The following is an 18,448-nucleotide window of genomic DNA, read 5'->3' on the forward strand; positions in this document are numbered from 1 at the left end:
TATAATAACTCAATCAACTTCCCATTGTTGAATTTAATATAACTAGTTCAGGGAAAGAGTTTTAGAACTCTCCCTGAAAGTTGCCAACTTCAGCTCTGTAGTGCCATTCTCGGATTGGCCAGCGTCTGGCAGCCTGGCCAGGTTGCCTTGATGAGGTGGTAAGTGGCCTGGGCTGAGGACAAAGGAAGTGCCTGGGGGAGGAGATCTGCCTCAGCAGATGGTGAAACAGGATTGGAAGGAGCAGCCAAACTGGTATTCAAAGGAGGGGAAGGACATTTGGACCGGTAAGTGTGTTAAGGATTTTTAGCCACACCAGTGAGTGGACTCAACCAGATCTAACATCCAAAATTTAGTTTCTGCCATTTTGGATTTTTAAAGAATATTGCTCCCTGGGATTGATTTGTTTTTTTTCCGCACTTCCCAGGAAGTGGTCATCTAAGCAGGTGGTGGCCTGCCTGTGATTTGACAGTTACACCCCTCACCCACTTTTCACCCCAGGAGCAAGTTAAATTGGCAGAGCTACACCCACACCTCAGATCCCTACAAGGAACAACAACAGAAGAAAGACTGCCCTGCTGAACCCCTGAATACTGCACTCTGAAGGACTGCACCAGCTGCACACTTGGGCTTCACCACTAAAAGGACTCCCTGTTTGCTACTGGTGAGAAATAGCTAACCAGATTCCCCTGCATCAAATCCTGAAGAAACTGACCAACTGATCACTGTCCAGTGGTCATTTTGGAGTTTGAGCAAGGTGCATTCTGGGAGTCCTAACCCTCAAGGAGCAACTTAGAGCTTCTGGAACCTTGGGGTGAGTTGTGGACTCCTAAAGGACCTTCAAAGACCTTCTGGCGGAAGATTCAGAAGTTTGGGGAACTTTTGGAAAAAAGCATTGTAAAGGGACTGACCCAACGTCATGAGTCAAGCCAGCTTACATTATCCACGACTCGACCTGGCTTTCAGGTTTGCCCCACTGAAAAGCTCCAGAGCCCCAGACTTCCAGGATTTCACCGGGGGCTCCTGAAAAGGTGATATAATGACTTTGATTCGAAATAGGCTTGTTGTGGAGGGTCATCTGACATCGGAGAAAAAAAGCTCCAAAAACGTGACAAAGTCCGAATGTAAAAAGTTGACCATGACTTCCCGAAATGTGTATCTGACGAGGGCTCCAGGGACGTCTGATCCAATATCAACATCTGCCTGGGCGAAGTTTTCAGTCCTGAAAAATCAATTAAGTCCGAAGGTAGAATTCTACACCGAGGTCTCCTGCGACGTGTAACTGAAGAGGTCTCCAGGGAGGCTGGATCCAATTTGCGACTTTGTCCCGGTGAGAAAAATCTTCAAGAAAAAGACTAAGTCCGAAGGTAAACTTTTGACTGAGGCCTCCCGCTTGCTAAAGCCGAGCAAGGCTCCATCGCGGTCGGCCTCAAACTTTGACTTTGCCTTGGTTGAGTTGAGACCAGATATCCAGAGTGGCGCTTTTAGTTTCTATGTGCGAAAAAATATTAATTCTTTAAAAAAAATCATATCTCCGGTTCCCTTATCCAATTTTATTCGTTTTAGTGTCAAATAAAAGATAAAACTATTTTCTATTTTTATAAGTTGGGTATGGATTTTTAAACTGTTTCCTGTGTTTTCTTTTATTACTGTTTTATGATATTTGAATGTTTTACACACTTGATCTCCTAAGTTAATCCTTTTTGCTCATTGCTAAACTACCAAGGGTTGAGCTGGGGTTAATTTATTGAGAACTAACTGGACCTAGTGGGGGTTAGTGGCCTATTGCTAAGTGTAGGTGCTCACCTGCCCTTATCAATAATCCAGTTTCCTACACCGGTCCTGTTGTTGTGAAAGGGGGGTCCTCTCGGAGGGGCAGCTGATCACAAGACAGATACTCATGCTCAAGAGTTTTAGATACTAAACTCTCCTTGCCAAGTCTGAAGCCACCCAGGTGACTTGGGAATGGTCTTTTTTGATCTTCTTCAGAACTCTGGGCAGGAGTGATATCAGAGGAAATGTTTACAGGAGTCCAGAGTTCTGGCCTACTCAGAGCAAGAGCCACTTTGGAAACTCTAGCGTGCATAAGCGCTGACATGGCGCGTTCTTGGTGGTGGCGAACAGATTGAGCTAATTTCTTTTCCTATTTGCAGAAGAGACTTTGTGCCAACTCCAGATGTAACCATCACTTCTATTCTACTAGGCATCAAGTGCTAAGTTTGTCTGTCCTAGCTTTCAGAGATTCTGCCAAGTGCTGTGCTGCCATGAACATCCCCTGTTGCTCCACCCACATCCAGAGGCTGTGGGCCTACCCTGCTCTACTTGTTACAGTACCACTTGTCAGTGGTGTTGTCCAGGAATACCTGAACCAGCCTTCCCCGAATAGAAGGGAGCAAGGATTTCAAAGCCACGTGGATGACTCATAAATCCATCAGGTTGAGACTTCTCCCTAAAGGCTGCCCGGGCCTAGAAGCGATACATCATTCACCTGTCAGCTCTGGGTCAGGTTGGAGAACCGTCTGCAGCTAACCAAATAGCAGACCTGTAACCTCCGCTGCAAGCTGTGCATCCTTTTCCAAAATCTGAACATGTGCAAAGAGGTCCAGTTGATGTTGCTGCCACTGGGACTTCAGATCTCGCTGACGAGCCTACACATGCTGTTGAACATGCTTGACCAGTATGATGCAGGAGACCATCAGCCACAGAAGCCTGTCAACTGCCCTGAAATCCAGGACAGAGGATGAAATATCAGGATCATAGCTCGAATGTCCTGGACTCTCCGCTCCGGAGGATAGGCAGGAAACCTCACTGTGTCCAAAATTGCTGTGATAAAAGGGAGTGTCTTTGAAATAGACAGGTGTGACTCTGTCAAGCTTAAGATGAACCCTGATGATCTGAGGAGGTTCAGCCATAGCCTGCAGGCGGGTGAAGACTACCTGGAGCAAGCCTGCCTTCAGCAGCCATTCATCGAGGTAGGGAAAGTCTAGGACCCCCAACCTTCGCAGATGAGCTCTGACCACTGACATCACTTATGTGAACACTGAGGGGTGCTGGTAAGGCCAAACAGGAGCAAAGTGAACTGGAAATGCTCCTTGCCCTCTTTGAACTACAAGTGACGCATGTGGGCCCACAGGACAGGAATATAAAAATAAGCATCCTGCAAGTCCAGCGTTCCCATCCACTCTCCAAGATGGAAGGCAGACAAGACCTGAGCCAAGGTGAGCATCTTGAATTTGTCCTGTCTCAGGAAGGCATTAAGAGGACTAAGATCTAGAATGGGGCAGAACCCTCTTTCCTTTTTCGGCACCAGGGAGTAGCACTGCTACGTATGTCAGCATCACTTATGGAGTCCGTGGCTGCAAAATGTGTGAGATGTCTGCTGATGAAATTTGGACCCCCTGGCCAAAGCCTTGCAAGGGGTGAAACTGTGCAGGAAGTGGGTGAGCAGCAATGGACAATCGGAGGGAGCGAACTGTAGCTATTCTCTCCTTGAATCGCTCCAACACCAAATCCACCTTAACCCCTTCGCTGCCAGGCCTTTTCCCCCTCCTGTGCCAGGCCTTTTTTTGCCTATTTGGGGCAGTTCGCGCTTAGGCCCTCATAACTTTTTGTCCACATAAGCTAACCAAGCCAAATTTGCGTCCTTTTTTTCCAACATCCTAGGGATTCTAGAGGTACCCAGACTTTGTGGGTTCCCTTGAAGGAGGCCAAGAAATTGGCCAAAATACAGTGAAAATTTCGTTTTTTTAAAAAAAAAAAAAAATGGAAAAAGTGGCTGCAGAAGAAGGCTTGTGGATTTCCCCCTGAAAATGGCATCAACAAAGGGTTTGTAGTGCTAAACTCAGCAGCTTCCTAGCTTTCAGGAACAGGCAGACTTGAATCAGAAAACCCAATTTTTCAACACAATTTTGGCATTTTACTGGGGCATACCCCATTTTTGCAATTTTTTGTGCTTTCAGCCTCCTTCCAGTCAGTGACAGGAATGGGCATGAAACCAATGCTGGATCCCAGAAACCTAACCATTTCCGAAAAGTAGACAAAATTCTGAATTCAGCAAGGGGTCATTTGTGTAGATCCTACAAGGGTTTCCTACAGAAAATAACAGCTGAAAAAGAAAAATATTGAAATTGAGGTGAAAAAAACATCAATTTTTCTCTACGTTTTACTCTGTAATTTTTCCCTGCAATGTCAGATTATGGAAAGCAATATACCGTTACGTCTGCTGGACTCCTCTGGTTGCGGGGATATATAGGGCTTGTAGGTTCATCAAGAACCCGAGGAACCCAGAGCCAATAAATGAGCTGCACCCTGCAGTGCGTTTTCATTCTATACCGGGTATACAGCAATTCATTTGCTGAAATATAAAGAGTAAAAAATTGCTATCAAGAAAACCTTTGCATTTCCAAAAAGGGCACAAGATAAGGTGCTGAGGAGCAGTGGTTATTTGCACATCTCTGAATTCCGGGGTGACCATACAAGCATGTGAATTATAGGGAATTTCTCAAATAGATGTCTTTTTTACACACTCTCCTATATTTGGAAGGAAAAAATGTAGAGAAAGACAAGGGGCAATAGCACTTGTTTTGCTAATCTATGTTCCCCCAAGTCTCCCGATAAAAATGATACCTCACTTGCGTGGGTAGGCCTAGCGCCCGCGACAGGAAACGCCCCAAGGCGCAACGTGGATACATCCAAAATTTTGGGAGAAAACAGAGGTGTTTTTTGCGAAGTGCCTACCTGTAGATTTTGGCCTCTAGCTCAGCCGGCACCTAGGGAAACCTACCAAACCTGTGCATTTCTGAAAACTAGAGACCTAGGGGAATCCAAGGAGGGGTGACTTGCGGGGCTCGGACCAGGTTCTGTTACCCAGAATCCTTTGCAAACCTCAAAATTTGGCTAAAAAAACACATGTCCCTCACATTTCTGTGGCAGAAAGTTCTGGAATCTGAGAGGAGCTACAAATTTCCTTCCACCCAGCGTTCCCCCAAGTCTCCCGATAAAAATGATACCTCACTTGCGTGGGTAGGCCTAGCGCCGGCGACAGGAAACACCCCAAAGCGCAATGTGGACACATCCTAAATTTTGGAAAAAAACAGAGGTGTTTTTTGTGAAGTGCCTACCTGTAGATTTTGGCCTCTAGCTCAGCCGGCACCTAGGGAAACCTACCAAACCTGTGCATTTCTGAAAACTAGAGACCTAGGGGAATCCAAGGAGGGGTGACTTGCGGGGCTCGGACCAGGTTCTGTTACCCAGAATCCTTTGCAAACCTCAAAATTTGGCTAAAAATACACATGTCCCTCACATTTCTGTGGCAGAAAGTTCTGGAATCTGAGAGGAGCCACAAATTTCCTTCTACCCAGCGTTCCCCCAAGTCTCCCGATAAAAATGATACCTCACTTGTGTGGGTAGGACTAGCGCCCACGAAAGGAAAGGGCCCAAAACACAACGTGGACACATCACATTTTTTTATAAAAAGCAGTACCTACCTGTGGATTTTGGCCTGTAGCTCAGCCGACACCTGAGGAAACTTAGCAAACCAGTGCATTTTTGAAAACTAGAAACCCAGGGGAATCCAAGATGGGGTGACTTGCGGGCCTCTGACTAGGTTGTTACCCAGAATCCTTTGCAAACATCAAAATTTGGCCCAAAAAACACTTTTTCCTCTCATTTCGGTGACAGAAAGTTGTGGAATCTGAGAGGAGCCACAAATTTCCTTCCCCCCAGCGTTCCCCTAAGTCTCTCGATAAAAATGGTACCTCACTTCTGTGGGTAGGCCTAGCGCCCACAAAAGGAAATGGCCCAAAACACAACGTGGACACAACATATTTTTTCACAGAAAACAGAGGTGTTTTTTGCAAGGTGCCTACCTGTGGTGTTTGGCCTGTAGCTCAGCCGGCCGGAGGGGGGGGGGGGGGGGGGGGGGGGGTTGGGCAGAAATGCCCTAAAATAAATTTGCCCCCACAACCCCCCCCCCCCCCCCCCCCCCCCGGGAGCGACCCTTGCCTACGGGGTCGCTCCCCCTGCGTGACATTGGCACCAAAAAACAAATCCCCGGTGCCTAGTGGTTTCTGCCCCCTTGGGGGCAGATTGACCTAAAATTGGCCAATCTGCCTCCAGGGGGGCAGAAATGGTCTAAATACAATTTGCCCCCCCCAGGGGAGCGACCCTTGCCTGATGGGTCGCTCCCCATCTCTAAAAAAAGAAACAAAAAAAAAAAAAAAACACACAAAAAAAAATTGCCCTGGCGCCTAGAGGGTTCTGCCCCCCCCTGGGGGCAGTTCGTCCTAATAGGCCAATCTGTCCCCCGGGGGGGGCAGAAATGGCCTAAAATAAATTTGCACCCCCACCCCCCCCCCCCGGGAGCGACCCTTGCCTACGGGGTCGCTCCCCCTGCGTGACATTGGCGACAAAAAACAAATCCCCGGTGCCTAGTGGTTTCTGCCCCCTTGGGGGCAGATTGACCTAAAATTGGCCAATCTGCCCCCAGGGGGGCAGAAATGGTCTAAATACAATTTGCCCCCCAGGGGAGCGACCCTTGCCTGATGGGTCGCTCCCCATCTCTAAAAAAAAGAAACAACAAAAAAAAAAAAAAAACACAAAAAAAAAAATTGCCCTGGCGCCTAGAGGTTTCTTCCCCCCCGGGGCCAGATCGGCCTAATAGGCCGATCTGCCCCCAGGGGGGGCAGAAATGGCCTAAAATAAATTGCCCTCCCCCCCCAGGGAGCGACCCTTGCCTAAGGGGTCGCTCCCTTTGCGTGAAATTCACGCAAAGAAAAAACTCCCTGGTGTCTAGTGGTTTCTACCCCCCTTGGGGGCAGATTGGCCTCATCAAAATAGGCCAATCTGCCCCCAAGGGGGGCAGAAATGGCCAAAATATAATTTTCCCCCAAGGGGAGCGACCCTTGCTTAAGGGGTCGCTCCCCACCAAAAAAAAAAAAATATAACACAAAAAACAAAAAAAAAGGTCCCTGGTGCCTAGAGGTTTCTGCCCCCCCCTGGGGGCAGATCCGCCTAATAGTAGGACGATCTGCCCCCGGGGGGGCAGAAAAGGCCTTCTCAAAAAAATGCCCCCCCTGGGAGCGACCCTTGCCCAAGGGGTCGCTCCCTTTTGTCACTTTCAATAAAAAAATTAAAAAAATCCCTGGTGTCTAGTGGGGTTTCAAAAGCCGGATTGCAAGCAATCCGGCTTTTGAAACCCTCGGAGGGACTTCAAAGGGAAGGAAATACTTTTCCTTCCCTTTGAAGCCCCTCCGGGCCTCCCAGTGATTGAAAAAGAAATGCTTTTGCATTTCTTTTTCAATCGCGCTGGAAGCAGAGCTTCCAGCGCGACTAGGGAGGCCCCTGTGACACATCAGCGCGCGCGCGCGCTGACGTCACAGGGGAGGTCGGGGGTGTAAGGGGAAGGTCTTCCCCTTCCATCCCCGACTTGGGGGGGGCGGAGGGGGGTGCACGGGGGGCGCGCTAGCGCGCCCCCAAGTTCCCCTGTGCCTAGGACGAGATGATCTCGTCCAAGGCACAGGGGAACTGTAGCCTTGGACGAGATCATCTCGTCCAAGGCACAGAAGGGGTTAATCTCAAAGAGGTGGGATCCGTCAAGTGGCATGTCCATAATTGCAAATAGGACATCCCCAAAAAGCCAGTGGAGCACATCCACTCATGTCATCAGATGGCACCACTGGCCGCAGTAGCTCGGCCCAAGGAGTCGATAGTATCAAGGCCACAACAGATCAACAACTTCGCTACATCATGGCCGTCCTGGCTAAGAATAGCACAAGGTTCCTCAGTCACAATAGGAAGGACTTGGCCACAGAGTCCCAGAGCACCCAAGAGAATCTGGTCAATAGACGGGTAGTATTCACAGAGCGCATGGCAAGACCGAAGGATAAGGAAAAAAAAGTGTTAAGATGTTTACATTTCCTATCCGGCAGGGTGAGTTGGGATTAACTTAGCTTGCCAAAGCCTGCATCACCAGATTCTCTACGGAACGATGTAGGGTAAGAAAGTCCAGATTGCCTGGTGCAGGAAGGTGACGGCAGGCAATTTGGCTGTTGTTCAGGGCACATGTGCAAGGTTTAGCCCACTGCCCAGAAGGGTATCAGTCAAAGCCCTGCCCTGATAGCAAGACCTCTGTCAACAAATTTGTTTTGACCTCATGCGTATGACGTTAAAGGTTGAGAGTTTGAGCAGCTTTACGGACGCCCATAGCAAATGATGTAGTATGGGCAGTGCTGGGCCTGGCAGAGAAAACAATCAGGACAGGTGTCTAAACCACTCGCCTTCTGAAGCTCATCATACCAGTTGACCTCATGGTCTACAAGAGCGATGTCATCTCTGGCAAATAAGTGACATCTGAATCCATATCCCTCACCCCCCTAACCCTGTCCCCCTCCCCCCAAAAAAAAACCAAAAAACAAAAAAAAAGGGATAAAGGTGATAAGTCCTTGGGGGTCCGCTCGAGGATGGTTTTGTCTTTGCGACTCCAACCAAGAAAGGAACTTGTGGTGTCGGGTGCCAAAAAACTTTACCTCCTGCTCGCGGAAGGCCTTCTGATGCATCCGGTTGCACTGACTCCAGGTTGTAGAGTCGTGGGACAGCCCAAACACCGCAGGCAGATCAAGTGGGCATCAGTGATAGACCTCTACTTGTGGTATTATCCAGAAGGTTTAAACCTTCTTGACATGTTGGGGGACTTGAGCCTCACGCAGTGGAGAGAATTTGACAAGAAAGATCTCAAATCTTCGAGGAAAAACAGTCTCTTAGAGACCAGGGGAGATCCGAATCCGTGTCTGTAGGTGCGGAAGAAAAGGAACTGATGTCCACACACATGAGTTCTGCATTTATATGCACGTGTATGTTGCTTCCAGCCACAGGGGTCCAAAGATTTTCCGGATCCAGCCTGACGTCTGGCGAATATTCTAAGGAGAGGAATCTGCAGTTAGAAATCTCAATCAGAAATAAGTGCCATCCTCTCAAAAGGTGCTCCATGTGATCCTGGGCAGAAGGACAGACCAATGCTTGCAGATATCTTTTCAATGTTTAACTCTCTTCCACATAAATGTGCTGCAGTTATCACCTTTGGGCTGCATGATGAAGACATTGGTGGGGAGCCGCAACTATTCGATAAATAGTCTTCACTATTCATAGTAGGAATCTGGCTGGCTCTTTCAATGTTACAGTGAGTGGCCGGCGATAAATGCTTATAATAAATTAACAACTGCACCCAAACCATAAACCTCTGTGCTGTGAAGCAAATAAGCCACCAGCATTTTTTAGGACTGGCTTAGAAACAGTATTATTATTATAATTTGTTTTTGCTACCCTAATGTTTACACAAAATTCACAAGAAAGATGTATGCAGGGGCTTTTGATCAGCCCCCTTTATACATCAGACTGTTCAAGTGGCATTCCCATTTTACGTCCACCCACCACAATATAAAGCATGGAGAAATAGGTCTTTCTATTTCATTAATTGACTGTCTTCACTGTGTGTCTAACGGCATTTTGGTTGTGCAGATATGCGCACCCATCTAAACAAATAGCCCACCCCAGTGCCTGTAATAGGCCAAAGTTTACTTGTATTTAATTTCTTACATTTATTTTTGTGATGGGTGGACTTTGTGTCAACTGATTACTTGCAATTGGTTAGCTTCCATTGTTGTTTTTTTTTTTGCTTGCATCTTATTTGCTGGCTTTTATTCCTCTTCTTGTATTCCTTTGTCCCACCCCTGCAACATAGCTTTTTGTAACCATCCTTTTTGACTGTAAGACTTGTATCCCTCTGCAGCTCCACATCAGGGAGCTACTTTTATTAGGTCTTGCCTACCCAGACAGCATAAGTTGCTTGGTTGCGAAGACCAATTGTGGGCGTACCAACTACTTACAGTAGGCTTTGAGCCTGTCCATTGCTTACAATTAATTGGCTTTGTCATTCTCATTTACTTGTTTCTTATTCAATGGCATGCTTTTGCCACCTTTTTTGTCTCTCCCCTGAAGCTAGTTTCTTCTTACCATCCTTTTGATTGGATGGCTTATATCCTTCCTCTGTTGACATTTATGAAAGTACTTTATTCTGTTTTTGTCAGCACTCCGAGAGTGCATGTGCTTTCTAGCTCTGTCCCTCATGTGCAGATTCCCTCTCCCCAAACACCCGTGGTCCCTGCTCTCTCTTGTCCGCTTCTCACCTTTTCTCCAGGGCTCTGTATTGCTCTCTCTCCCCCATGTGCTGCTTTCTCTTGTTTGTTCCTCTCTTGCCTGCATCATGTTTCTCTCTCCCTCATGTGCTGCTTTGCCCCACTGGCTTGCCAACATTGGCTTCCTGGCCTACCCACAGTGCAGAACGTATTTTCACAGTGTGAGAAATTGGTTGACCCGGGTGTGAACCCTGGTCAAGCAGCAACCTGTTTGTGTCTGGGTAAGGCACAAGCAAACCCCAAATCCACCTGTGCTCATCCTCTGGTAGCTTGACATAGAGCAGTCAGGCTTAACTTGGAGGCAATGTGTAAAGTATTTGTGGAGCTCTTCAAACAGTAAAACGGTAAAAACACCACAAAAAAAGGATCTCACACCAGGTTAGAACAATAGAATTAAATTTAATGAACAAAACCAAAACGACAAATAATCCAGTAAATAGAACTTGAGCTATACATTTTTAAAGAATAAGCTATAAAACAGTGCTTAGAAGCCAAAAATGCCAAATGGGGATGTCTGGTCATGCCGGACTGGGACAAAGTAAAAAATTCAGGCCAACCATGATGGAGAGCGTGCCGACTAAGGGGACCTCATTGGGCCTTCTGAACCAAAGTACATTAAATCCTGGTTGTGGAGGTCTGCATAGGTTCTTAATCAAACTGTTGAGGAGATGATTTGATTTTCCTCATGTAGTCGATGAGATGCGTTGAAGTTTCCCATGCAGCTATGGCAATGCGTTGGTGCTGAGGTGTGGTGGAGATGGAGTGCAAATTCCATCTGCATCGACGTTGAGGCAATATGTTGATTCCGATAGGTGCAGAGTGTTGGTGTCGCTATCAAGGCTGTCTATGGGGATGTGGGCACCGTGCACAGAAGAAAGAGATTCAGTTTTGGTTGCGAAGGTGATGCACCAGTTGTGTTACTGTTCTGTCCCTGCAACAGAGAATGCATCTGTTCCGCTGGAACAAACACCTGAGGTCCATTTTCAAGGGCACAGGACTGGGGTGGCACCACTTGACAGACAGACTCACAGAAGTCATACTCCAGGAGCAGGATGGTTGGAAGTCTGTTGAGTCCCTAATGAAGGAAACTAGCTCTGTTTATACTATACCAAAATGAAGTATACTGTGTACAGAGTCCAGGGGTTCCACAGAGGCTTCACAGAGACTAAAGTAGACAATACTAATGCTTTCTTTTGTGGTAGTGTGGTCGAGCAGTTAGGCTCATCAGAGGTCTAGTGCAAAGCATCTGTTGTACACACACACACAATCAAGAAATGAGGCACGCACTCAATGACTAACTCCAGGCCAATTGTTTTTATATAGCAAAAATATATTTTGTTACATTATTACTAGAACCAGAAGCTTTGTTGCAGGTAAGTACAGTTGTAAATAGGTATCAAGCATCTGTATCAAATGTACTTTGTGTGATTTTAGCAGATACAGCAGTTTACAAGTAAGTAGCAATTTTCTATTTCAGAAGTTGACACAATGCAATTTTTCATAGGAACCAATCTGTCCTAGGGGAGGAAAAGTATTAGTATGTTTTGTAGATAAGTACTCGACTTACAGTTCCAGCCTCCGGGGGTTAGGGTGTCCCCAAGTCAAAGTTCAAGTTGACTCCAAACATGCATCACCAGCAACACAGGGCCAGCCGGGTGCAGAGGGCAATTTTGATGTTGGGTTTAGTATAGGATCTATGGAGACTGGGGACACTCAAAGAAGATCTGCTGGCAGGTAAGTACCCGTGTCCTCGGGGAGCAGACCTGGGGGATTTAGAGGAGCACGGGGGGCCAGAGGGCTACACCAAACGCACACCGTCAGCAGCACAGTGGCAACTGGGTGCAGTGTGTAAACACAGAGCTGGGCACCCAATGCTTTTCAATAGGGGAAACCCCGGGGGGTCACAAACGATGCTGCAGGCTGGGTCCATGGAGCCTGTTCTGGGAAACCAAAGGCTGGACAGGCGCCTGCTAGACGTTGCTGGACCGTCGTATTCCCCAAGGCTAAGTGGGTGCAGGGGCCTCTTTGGGTGTTGGTTATCTTCATCGGATCTGGTCGCGGTCAAGGGAGGGGGGAGTCCTCTGGATTCAGGCAGCAGGTGTCATTGTGTTGCCCTGGAAGGGTCAACCCAGGGTGGACTTGAGGTCAGAATCGCCTGGGGACCTTTTCTGGACCAGTGTGCCACCTCGACTCTGTCGCTGGGTGCAGCGTAGGCAGGGCTGGAGTCCTTTTGCTGATTTCTTCTGGACAGGGACGCTTTTCTCTGGAGTTCTTGGTCCTCTGCTGGGCAGGCAATCCTCTGGGGGTTTGTGGAGGTTGCTGGGCTTGCAGGATGCGTCGCCTTCTTGGAGCAGGGGTCTTTGAAGTTGCAGACAAGCAGGTAGGTCTGGGGCCAAGTCAGTTGTCATCTAGAGTCGTCACTGCTGGGGTCGGCTTAGCAGTCCTTCTTCTTTCTCTTTCTTCCAAGGTCGCCAGGGGACTGGTGACTTAGGTTCAGGGGAGCCCCTAAATACTAGATTTAGGGGTGTTACAGGGTTCAGAGGGCAGAAGTCAATGGCTACTGTCGCTGAGGGTGGCTGCACCCTTCATGCGCCTACTCCCTTTAGGGAGGGGGACATATTCCTAACCCTAATAGTCCCTGTCCTCAAACAAGATGGAGGATTCTGCAAAGATGGGGTCACTTCAGTTCTGGTCACCTTAGGGTTGGTCCCAGCTGAAGTGATCACTCTTACTTGTTTTTCCTAATTTTTCCTCTGGACCTGCCGCCAGAAGTTGGGCTTGGTCGGCGAGGTAGGCATCTCCACTGGCTGGAGTGCTGTGGGACACTGTAACAGGAGGCCTGAGCCTTTGAGGCCCACCACCAAGTGTTCCTGCAATGGGGGAGGTGTGAAGCATCTCCACCCAGAGCAGGCTTGGATCCTGACCCGAGAGCACAAAGGCTCTCACCCCATGGTTTCAGAAACTTGTCAGTGGCAGGCTGGCACAGACTGGTCAGCCTTTCACTAAAGGGTTGGGTAAAATACAGAGGGCATCTCTAAGATGCCCTTTGTGTGTATTGTACAATAAATCCAACACTGACATTAGTGTGGGTTTATTGTGCTGAGACGTTTGATACCAAACTTCTCATCCTTCAGTTAAGACATCATGGAGCTGTGGAGTTTATAATGGCAAACTCACAGTATATGTACATAATATGGCCACACTGCACTTACTATTTCTAAGAATGGACTTAGACACTGTAGGGGCATATTGCTGATGAAGCTATGCCCTCAACCTGTGATATAGTGCACCCTGCCTTAGGGCTGTAAGGCCTGCTAGAGTGGTGACTTACCTATGCCACAGGCAGTGGATTATGGGCATGGCACCGTGGAAGGGGTGCCATGTCGACTTTGCCTTGTTCTCTCCACCAGCACACACAATCTGCAATGGCAGTGTGCATATGCTTGGTGCGGGGTCCCTTAGGGTGGCACAATACATGTTGCAGCCCCTAGGGACCCTCCCTGGTCACAGAGCCCTTGGCACCACTGGTACTTTTTACAAGGGACTTAGCTGGGTGTCAGGGGTGTGCCAATTGTGGAAACAATGGTACAGTTTAGGGAAAGATCACTGGTGCCTGGGCCTGGTTAACCGGACCCCACACTCAGTCAAGTTAGCATTATTACCAGGCAAAAAGTGTGTGTGTGTGTGTGTGTGTGTGTGTGTGTGTGTGTGTGTGTGTGTGTGTGTGTGTGTGTGTGTGTGTGGTGATTAAGTATGCCAAAACAGGCACTTTCCTACAACTGATACTTCAGATCAGGAGGCCAGCCAACTAACCTTTGGAGTCACTGTGGATTCTGGTTTGGAGAGTCAGGTCCAGTCCTTCTCAGTTCCGGGCAGCAGGCACAGGTCAGCACGGCATTGCAGGAGTCCAGCAAACAGCAGTCCTTCTTCCTGGCAGAGTATCCATAGGGTACTGAGGTGGTGGAATCAGATGTCCAGGATTATACCCATTTGGGCATTTGAAGTGGGAAGACTTCAAATACACGCCCTTGAAGTGCATAGAGTCCCTGCCCTTCCTGCACTACAGGGGATTATGCAGCCCTTTGTGTGGGGGCAAGATACATGTTCATGTGTAAATGAGGCTGTGTCCAGCTCCTCCCTGCCATCCTGCTCAGGATGGTCCATCAAGGCCCATCAGATCACATGTGAGCTCCCATTGTTTGTGGTTGTCTAGGAGGTATACACACAGCCCAGATGGCACCCCAGCCCAGACATGATCAGAAACAGGCAGTAGGCACGAAATTGCTAAAGTAAGAAAATGCCAACTTTCTAATAGCAACATGTTCAGAATTTCAATTTAAAAACCAATCTCTCACACTCTCTCACTCACGGTTTTTCACTACCAGGACATGTAAAATTTAAAAGTATATGTCCAACTTTTTAAATACACTGCTCCCTGGTTCTCTAGAGCCTACCTTTAGGGGTGATTTGTATGTCTTAAAAATGAAGGTTTAGGCCTGACAAAAGGTTTACTTTGAAGGTCGACATACCAGTTTAAAACGCCACACGCAGAATCTGTAGTAGCAGGCCCTGAGACAAGTTTAAACGACTACTTAAGTGGGTGGCACAATCAGTGCTGCATGCCCACTAGCAGCATTTCATTTACAGGTTGTGGCACATGTAGTGCACTCTACTAGCTACTTGTAAGTAAATTAATTATGCCAACTGGGGATAAGTCAGTGTTACCATGTTTTAGAAAAAGAGCACAAGCACTTTAACAATGGTTAGCAGTTGTAAAGTGTGCAGAATCCTACGCCCAGCAAAAACAAAGTCAGAAAACTGGGAATTCTCGAGTCAAAAACTTCGGTGAGCCCATGCCAATGGTGCCAGGTCCAGCACACGCTAAAAACACGGACATCTTTTTTTAACTCCGGGATTATATGTAGTCACATCCTGGACCAGTAATTTAAAAAGAAGAGTGAGGGAAATGGCCATAGGTTGCTCTTCATGCACACGCTTGTGGAATGACAGAAGCTGCATTATAGCTTTTTTGTTTTCCTGAAACAGTTTGCATTTTACCAGTGCTGCATGGCATCAGTAAATAGCATTTGCAATGCTTGTAGGTTCAGAAGGTGAGACCTGTTGGCTTTGCCAATATTTGTTGTTATTTTGCTTGTTAAATCATCATCCTGCTGGCTTTGTTCCACGTAACTCAAATGTCATCTATTCATTTTTCTGTTGCTAATTTTATAAAACAAGCCTGGGCTGTTTGTACAGAGACGATGATAATGTAAGCAGCATGCTTTGAATATTTAATGCACAATACATTTTCAATCTTTTGTTCCTATTTTTTGAAGTATGTTTTATAGTGTTTTTAAATTCGGTTTCAGTTATTTGTAAGTAATGTCATTTTTTGTATTGAACTTGAGAGTGGTTTTGTGGAATTTGTAAATTTTAAAAATAAACAATTTGTATCAACCGTTAAATTGTCAGAGGGCACAGCTATCCATACTTGAATCAGTTTCCTCTGTTCGAGCTGCAAGAGTTTCAGACCTATTTACTTGCAAAAGTACTGATTAGTTATAATATTTCTGGTAATTCCCAGAGCAGTTACAAAGTACCAAAGCTTTAGTATCATCTTCAGGCTAGGCTCTGCTTATGCTGTGTACCAAAATAGTTTTTTGGGACATCCTCACTTTATAGGTGGGTTCTTTTAGGTACTTGCTGCCTATATACTTCAGAATGTCTTGTCGAAAATATTAGAGATTGAAGTTTGATGTAGAGGAATGAAATTTCAATGATACATTAATCAGAGTTGGAGAAAATATTTTTGGTTGCAATGGGTTACATTATTGAAAACATTGTTCATCACACAAGCTAAAGTAGATTGCCTTCTGGGGCTGGTGTGAATGGGACTGATTAAAATAATTTGATGCAGCTGAGTTGACGTATAGAGTTCTTCTGCCCGTCTTTTACCTGGCCCACTCAACCCCTTTTCTCCCGAATTACAATTTGGGTAGTTTATTATTATTATTATTATTATTATTATAATTTTTTTTTTTTTACAAGAGCATCTCTTTAAGCAAAATGATTAAATACAAATAAAGTCATTTGATTACTTTTGAGGTTGTGGTGCTAAGGGGAATACTTACTTTGTTTTATACTTTATACTTCTGTACACTGCCTCAAGAATCACTCCGTGTAAAAACAACCATATTTGTGTTTACGTTCTGTCCAGAAGAGTATCCTCAGCAATAATTTTTATTATTATAGGAGGGCATTCTAAAAGTAGCTTCTAGAACATGGAGGGGCCCAGCAGAGTCAGTCTCTGCACAAATCATCGGCAGCCATTTTGCGGCTTGTGAAATGACAGGCTGTACATCACTGCTCATCCTTCAATACATAGTCAGCCTTGACTAGGGTCAGGTACCTTGAAGTTTCACGGACATATCCCTCAACTCAAGAATCTAAATATAGACTGCCTTGTTGGCTAGTAATTGGACCAACCCTGACTTGATTTCATTCTCACCTGCCATATTATACAAACATGGAGGGAGATGGAGAAATGTTATGAAGTTCTTCCTCCCTTCTTCACAAGTAATGTAGTAGGCCCCCTCAGCAATTTGAAAATTCCATAAACTAGGTGTCTGCTTCCTGCAAGTAGCAAGATATCTTAGTCTGAATTTGTTTGTGGATTCTATCAACAGTATGCTTTTTGTGGTGCTGGTAATCTTCCCATCCGCTCAGAGGAAAGGAAGCTAGTGGAAAGGTGTTCATACATGTGACTGAACTGGGTACTTTTCTATTCTTAGTTACTAGGCTACCCTCTGGTCATCCACACTGTATAGGGTTTATTCATATAGATAGACAAAAGGCAGTGACCTAGAGGAAAGTGTGCCCCTGAAGGACACCATACCCTGGCTAGGCTGCATCTGTAATTGCTTTGAATATTGTACATAAATTGTGTGGCACCCTCCTTAATTGCTATGATGCCCCAGCAGTCTAGTTTCCTTGACAAATTGGGCAAGGAAAGGGGTATAAAAAGCACTGTGTAACATGAAGACACATCCTGGCAAGATCCTTCAAGTATAATGTATAAATATTGTTCCAAAAAATCCACAAAAGAATGTTATCTAAAGTTACACGAGTGAATCATTAAGTTGTCTTATTTTATATTTAGCTTTATTTTTTCTTCAGGTTGAACTCCTTTCAAGAAGTTCACCGTTCACACCAGCGGGAATATGAAAAAATAACTCATGATGTTGAAACCTCAAAGAACACAGTACAGAAACTGGAAGCTGGTGCAAATGCTGCACTGCAGTATAAGTTTTATAAGACTATGAAAACCTATGCAGAAAACCTGGTAGACTGTCTAAATGAAAAGGTACTGAGGGAAGAAAAAGATACACTCCTGCATATTACAATGCTGAGGTTATTGCGTTAAACCTAAATTGCAAAATTAATCTGCTGATATTGCAAGTTCTGGTATTTTCTGGTATTATGGACAATGCTGCTAGAATCTCACCCTCTGATGCTTCTGTTACTCTTAAGGTTAAGACAGAAAACAGACATTGCTACGTGTCCTGTTTTATTTGGTTATGTATGAAAAGATCATCTTGTGAGCACTTAAATGGCAAGAGTTTACTTGATGTGTTTAGTCCAATCCATGTTACTAAATACAGTGTAATATGTGTTCAAAATATAAAACATCTAGATAACTTAGCAAAGTGTTGTACGGCACTAATGCCCTGATTCTGTAAGCATCAAAACCTCCCCAGTGTAAATTATTCACCTGATAAGTACCAGTTGTATAGTGTACCAGATTCAATGTTTGTGGCCCATTCTACTTTATGCACATGTGAATAAGGTATTGTGTGTTGACTGCCCATTATTCCCCCACTTGGAGGTTTGCAGACAGAACATGTGTGCTATCATCCTACCTAGTGTGCCATGGTTTACCTGGTGCAAATGGGGTGGCAAAAAAAACTTCACTAAGGTGCATTTTGCACCTAGGTTGTATTACTAAGTTGGGGGAAACAGGTATTTGTGTTGGATTTATGATTCTACAGGAATTTGGGCCAGAGTTTTTAGCGTTCTCTTTCTCCTTTTAAAAAGCATCCTGGTTGTACTGCACTATCTGTTTCATACATTATTTGTAACACAAACTAACTGTAGATTGTGGCTGTGTATTGCGATTTATGGACAATCTCTCTAACATGCTCAACAGAGCACTTACAATCTGTGTCCCTGGGTGGCACTGGTGCCTGTGCTGCTTTCTATTA

The 18,448-nt window shown here is 45.9% G+C and overlaps 1 protein-coding gene across 3 annotated transcripts in view; it reads left to right on the forward strand.

Annotated features, from left to right (window-relative positions):
- The window catches only part of GCFC2 (GC-rich sequence DNA-binding factor 2), a 236,024-nt gene that overhangs the window by 116,924 nt on the left and 100,652 nt on the right, over nucleotides 1-18,448 (forward strand). For all 3 annotated transcript variants that reach the window (XM_069236040.1, XM_069236043.1, XM_069236041.1), the window contains exon 7: nucleotides 17,364-17,550. In XM_069236040.1, coding sequence (XP_069092141.1) covers nucleotides 17,364-17,550 — 187 coding nt within the window. The remainder of the gene's footprint in view (nucleotides 1-17,363; nucleotides 17,551-18,448) is intronic.

Source organism: Pleurodeles waltl, chromosome 5, assembly GCF_031143425.1.
Source record: "Pleurodeles waltl isolate 20211129_DDA chromosome 5, aPleWal1.hap1.20221129, whole genome shotgun sequence".
Taxonomy (NCBI): domain Eukaryota; kingdom Metazoa; phylum Chordata; class Amphibia; order Caudata; family Salamandridae; genus Pleurodeles; species Pleurodeles waltl.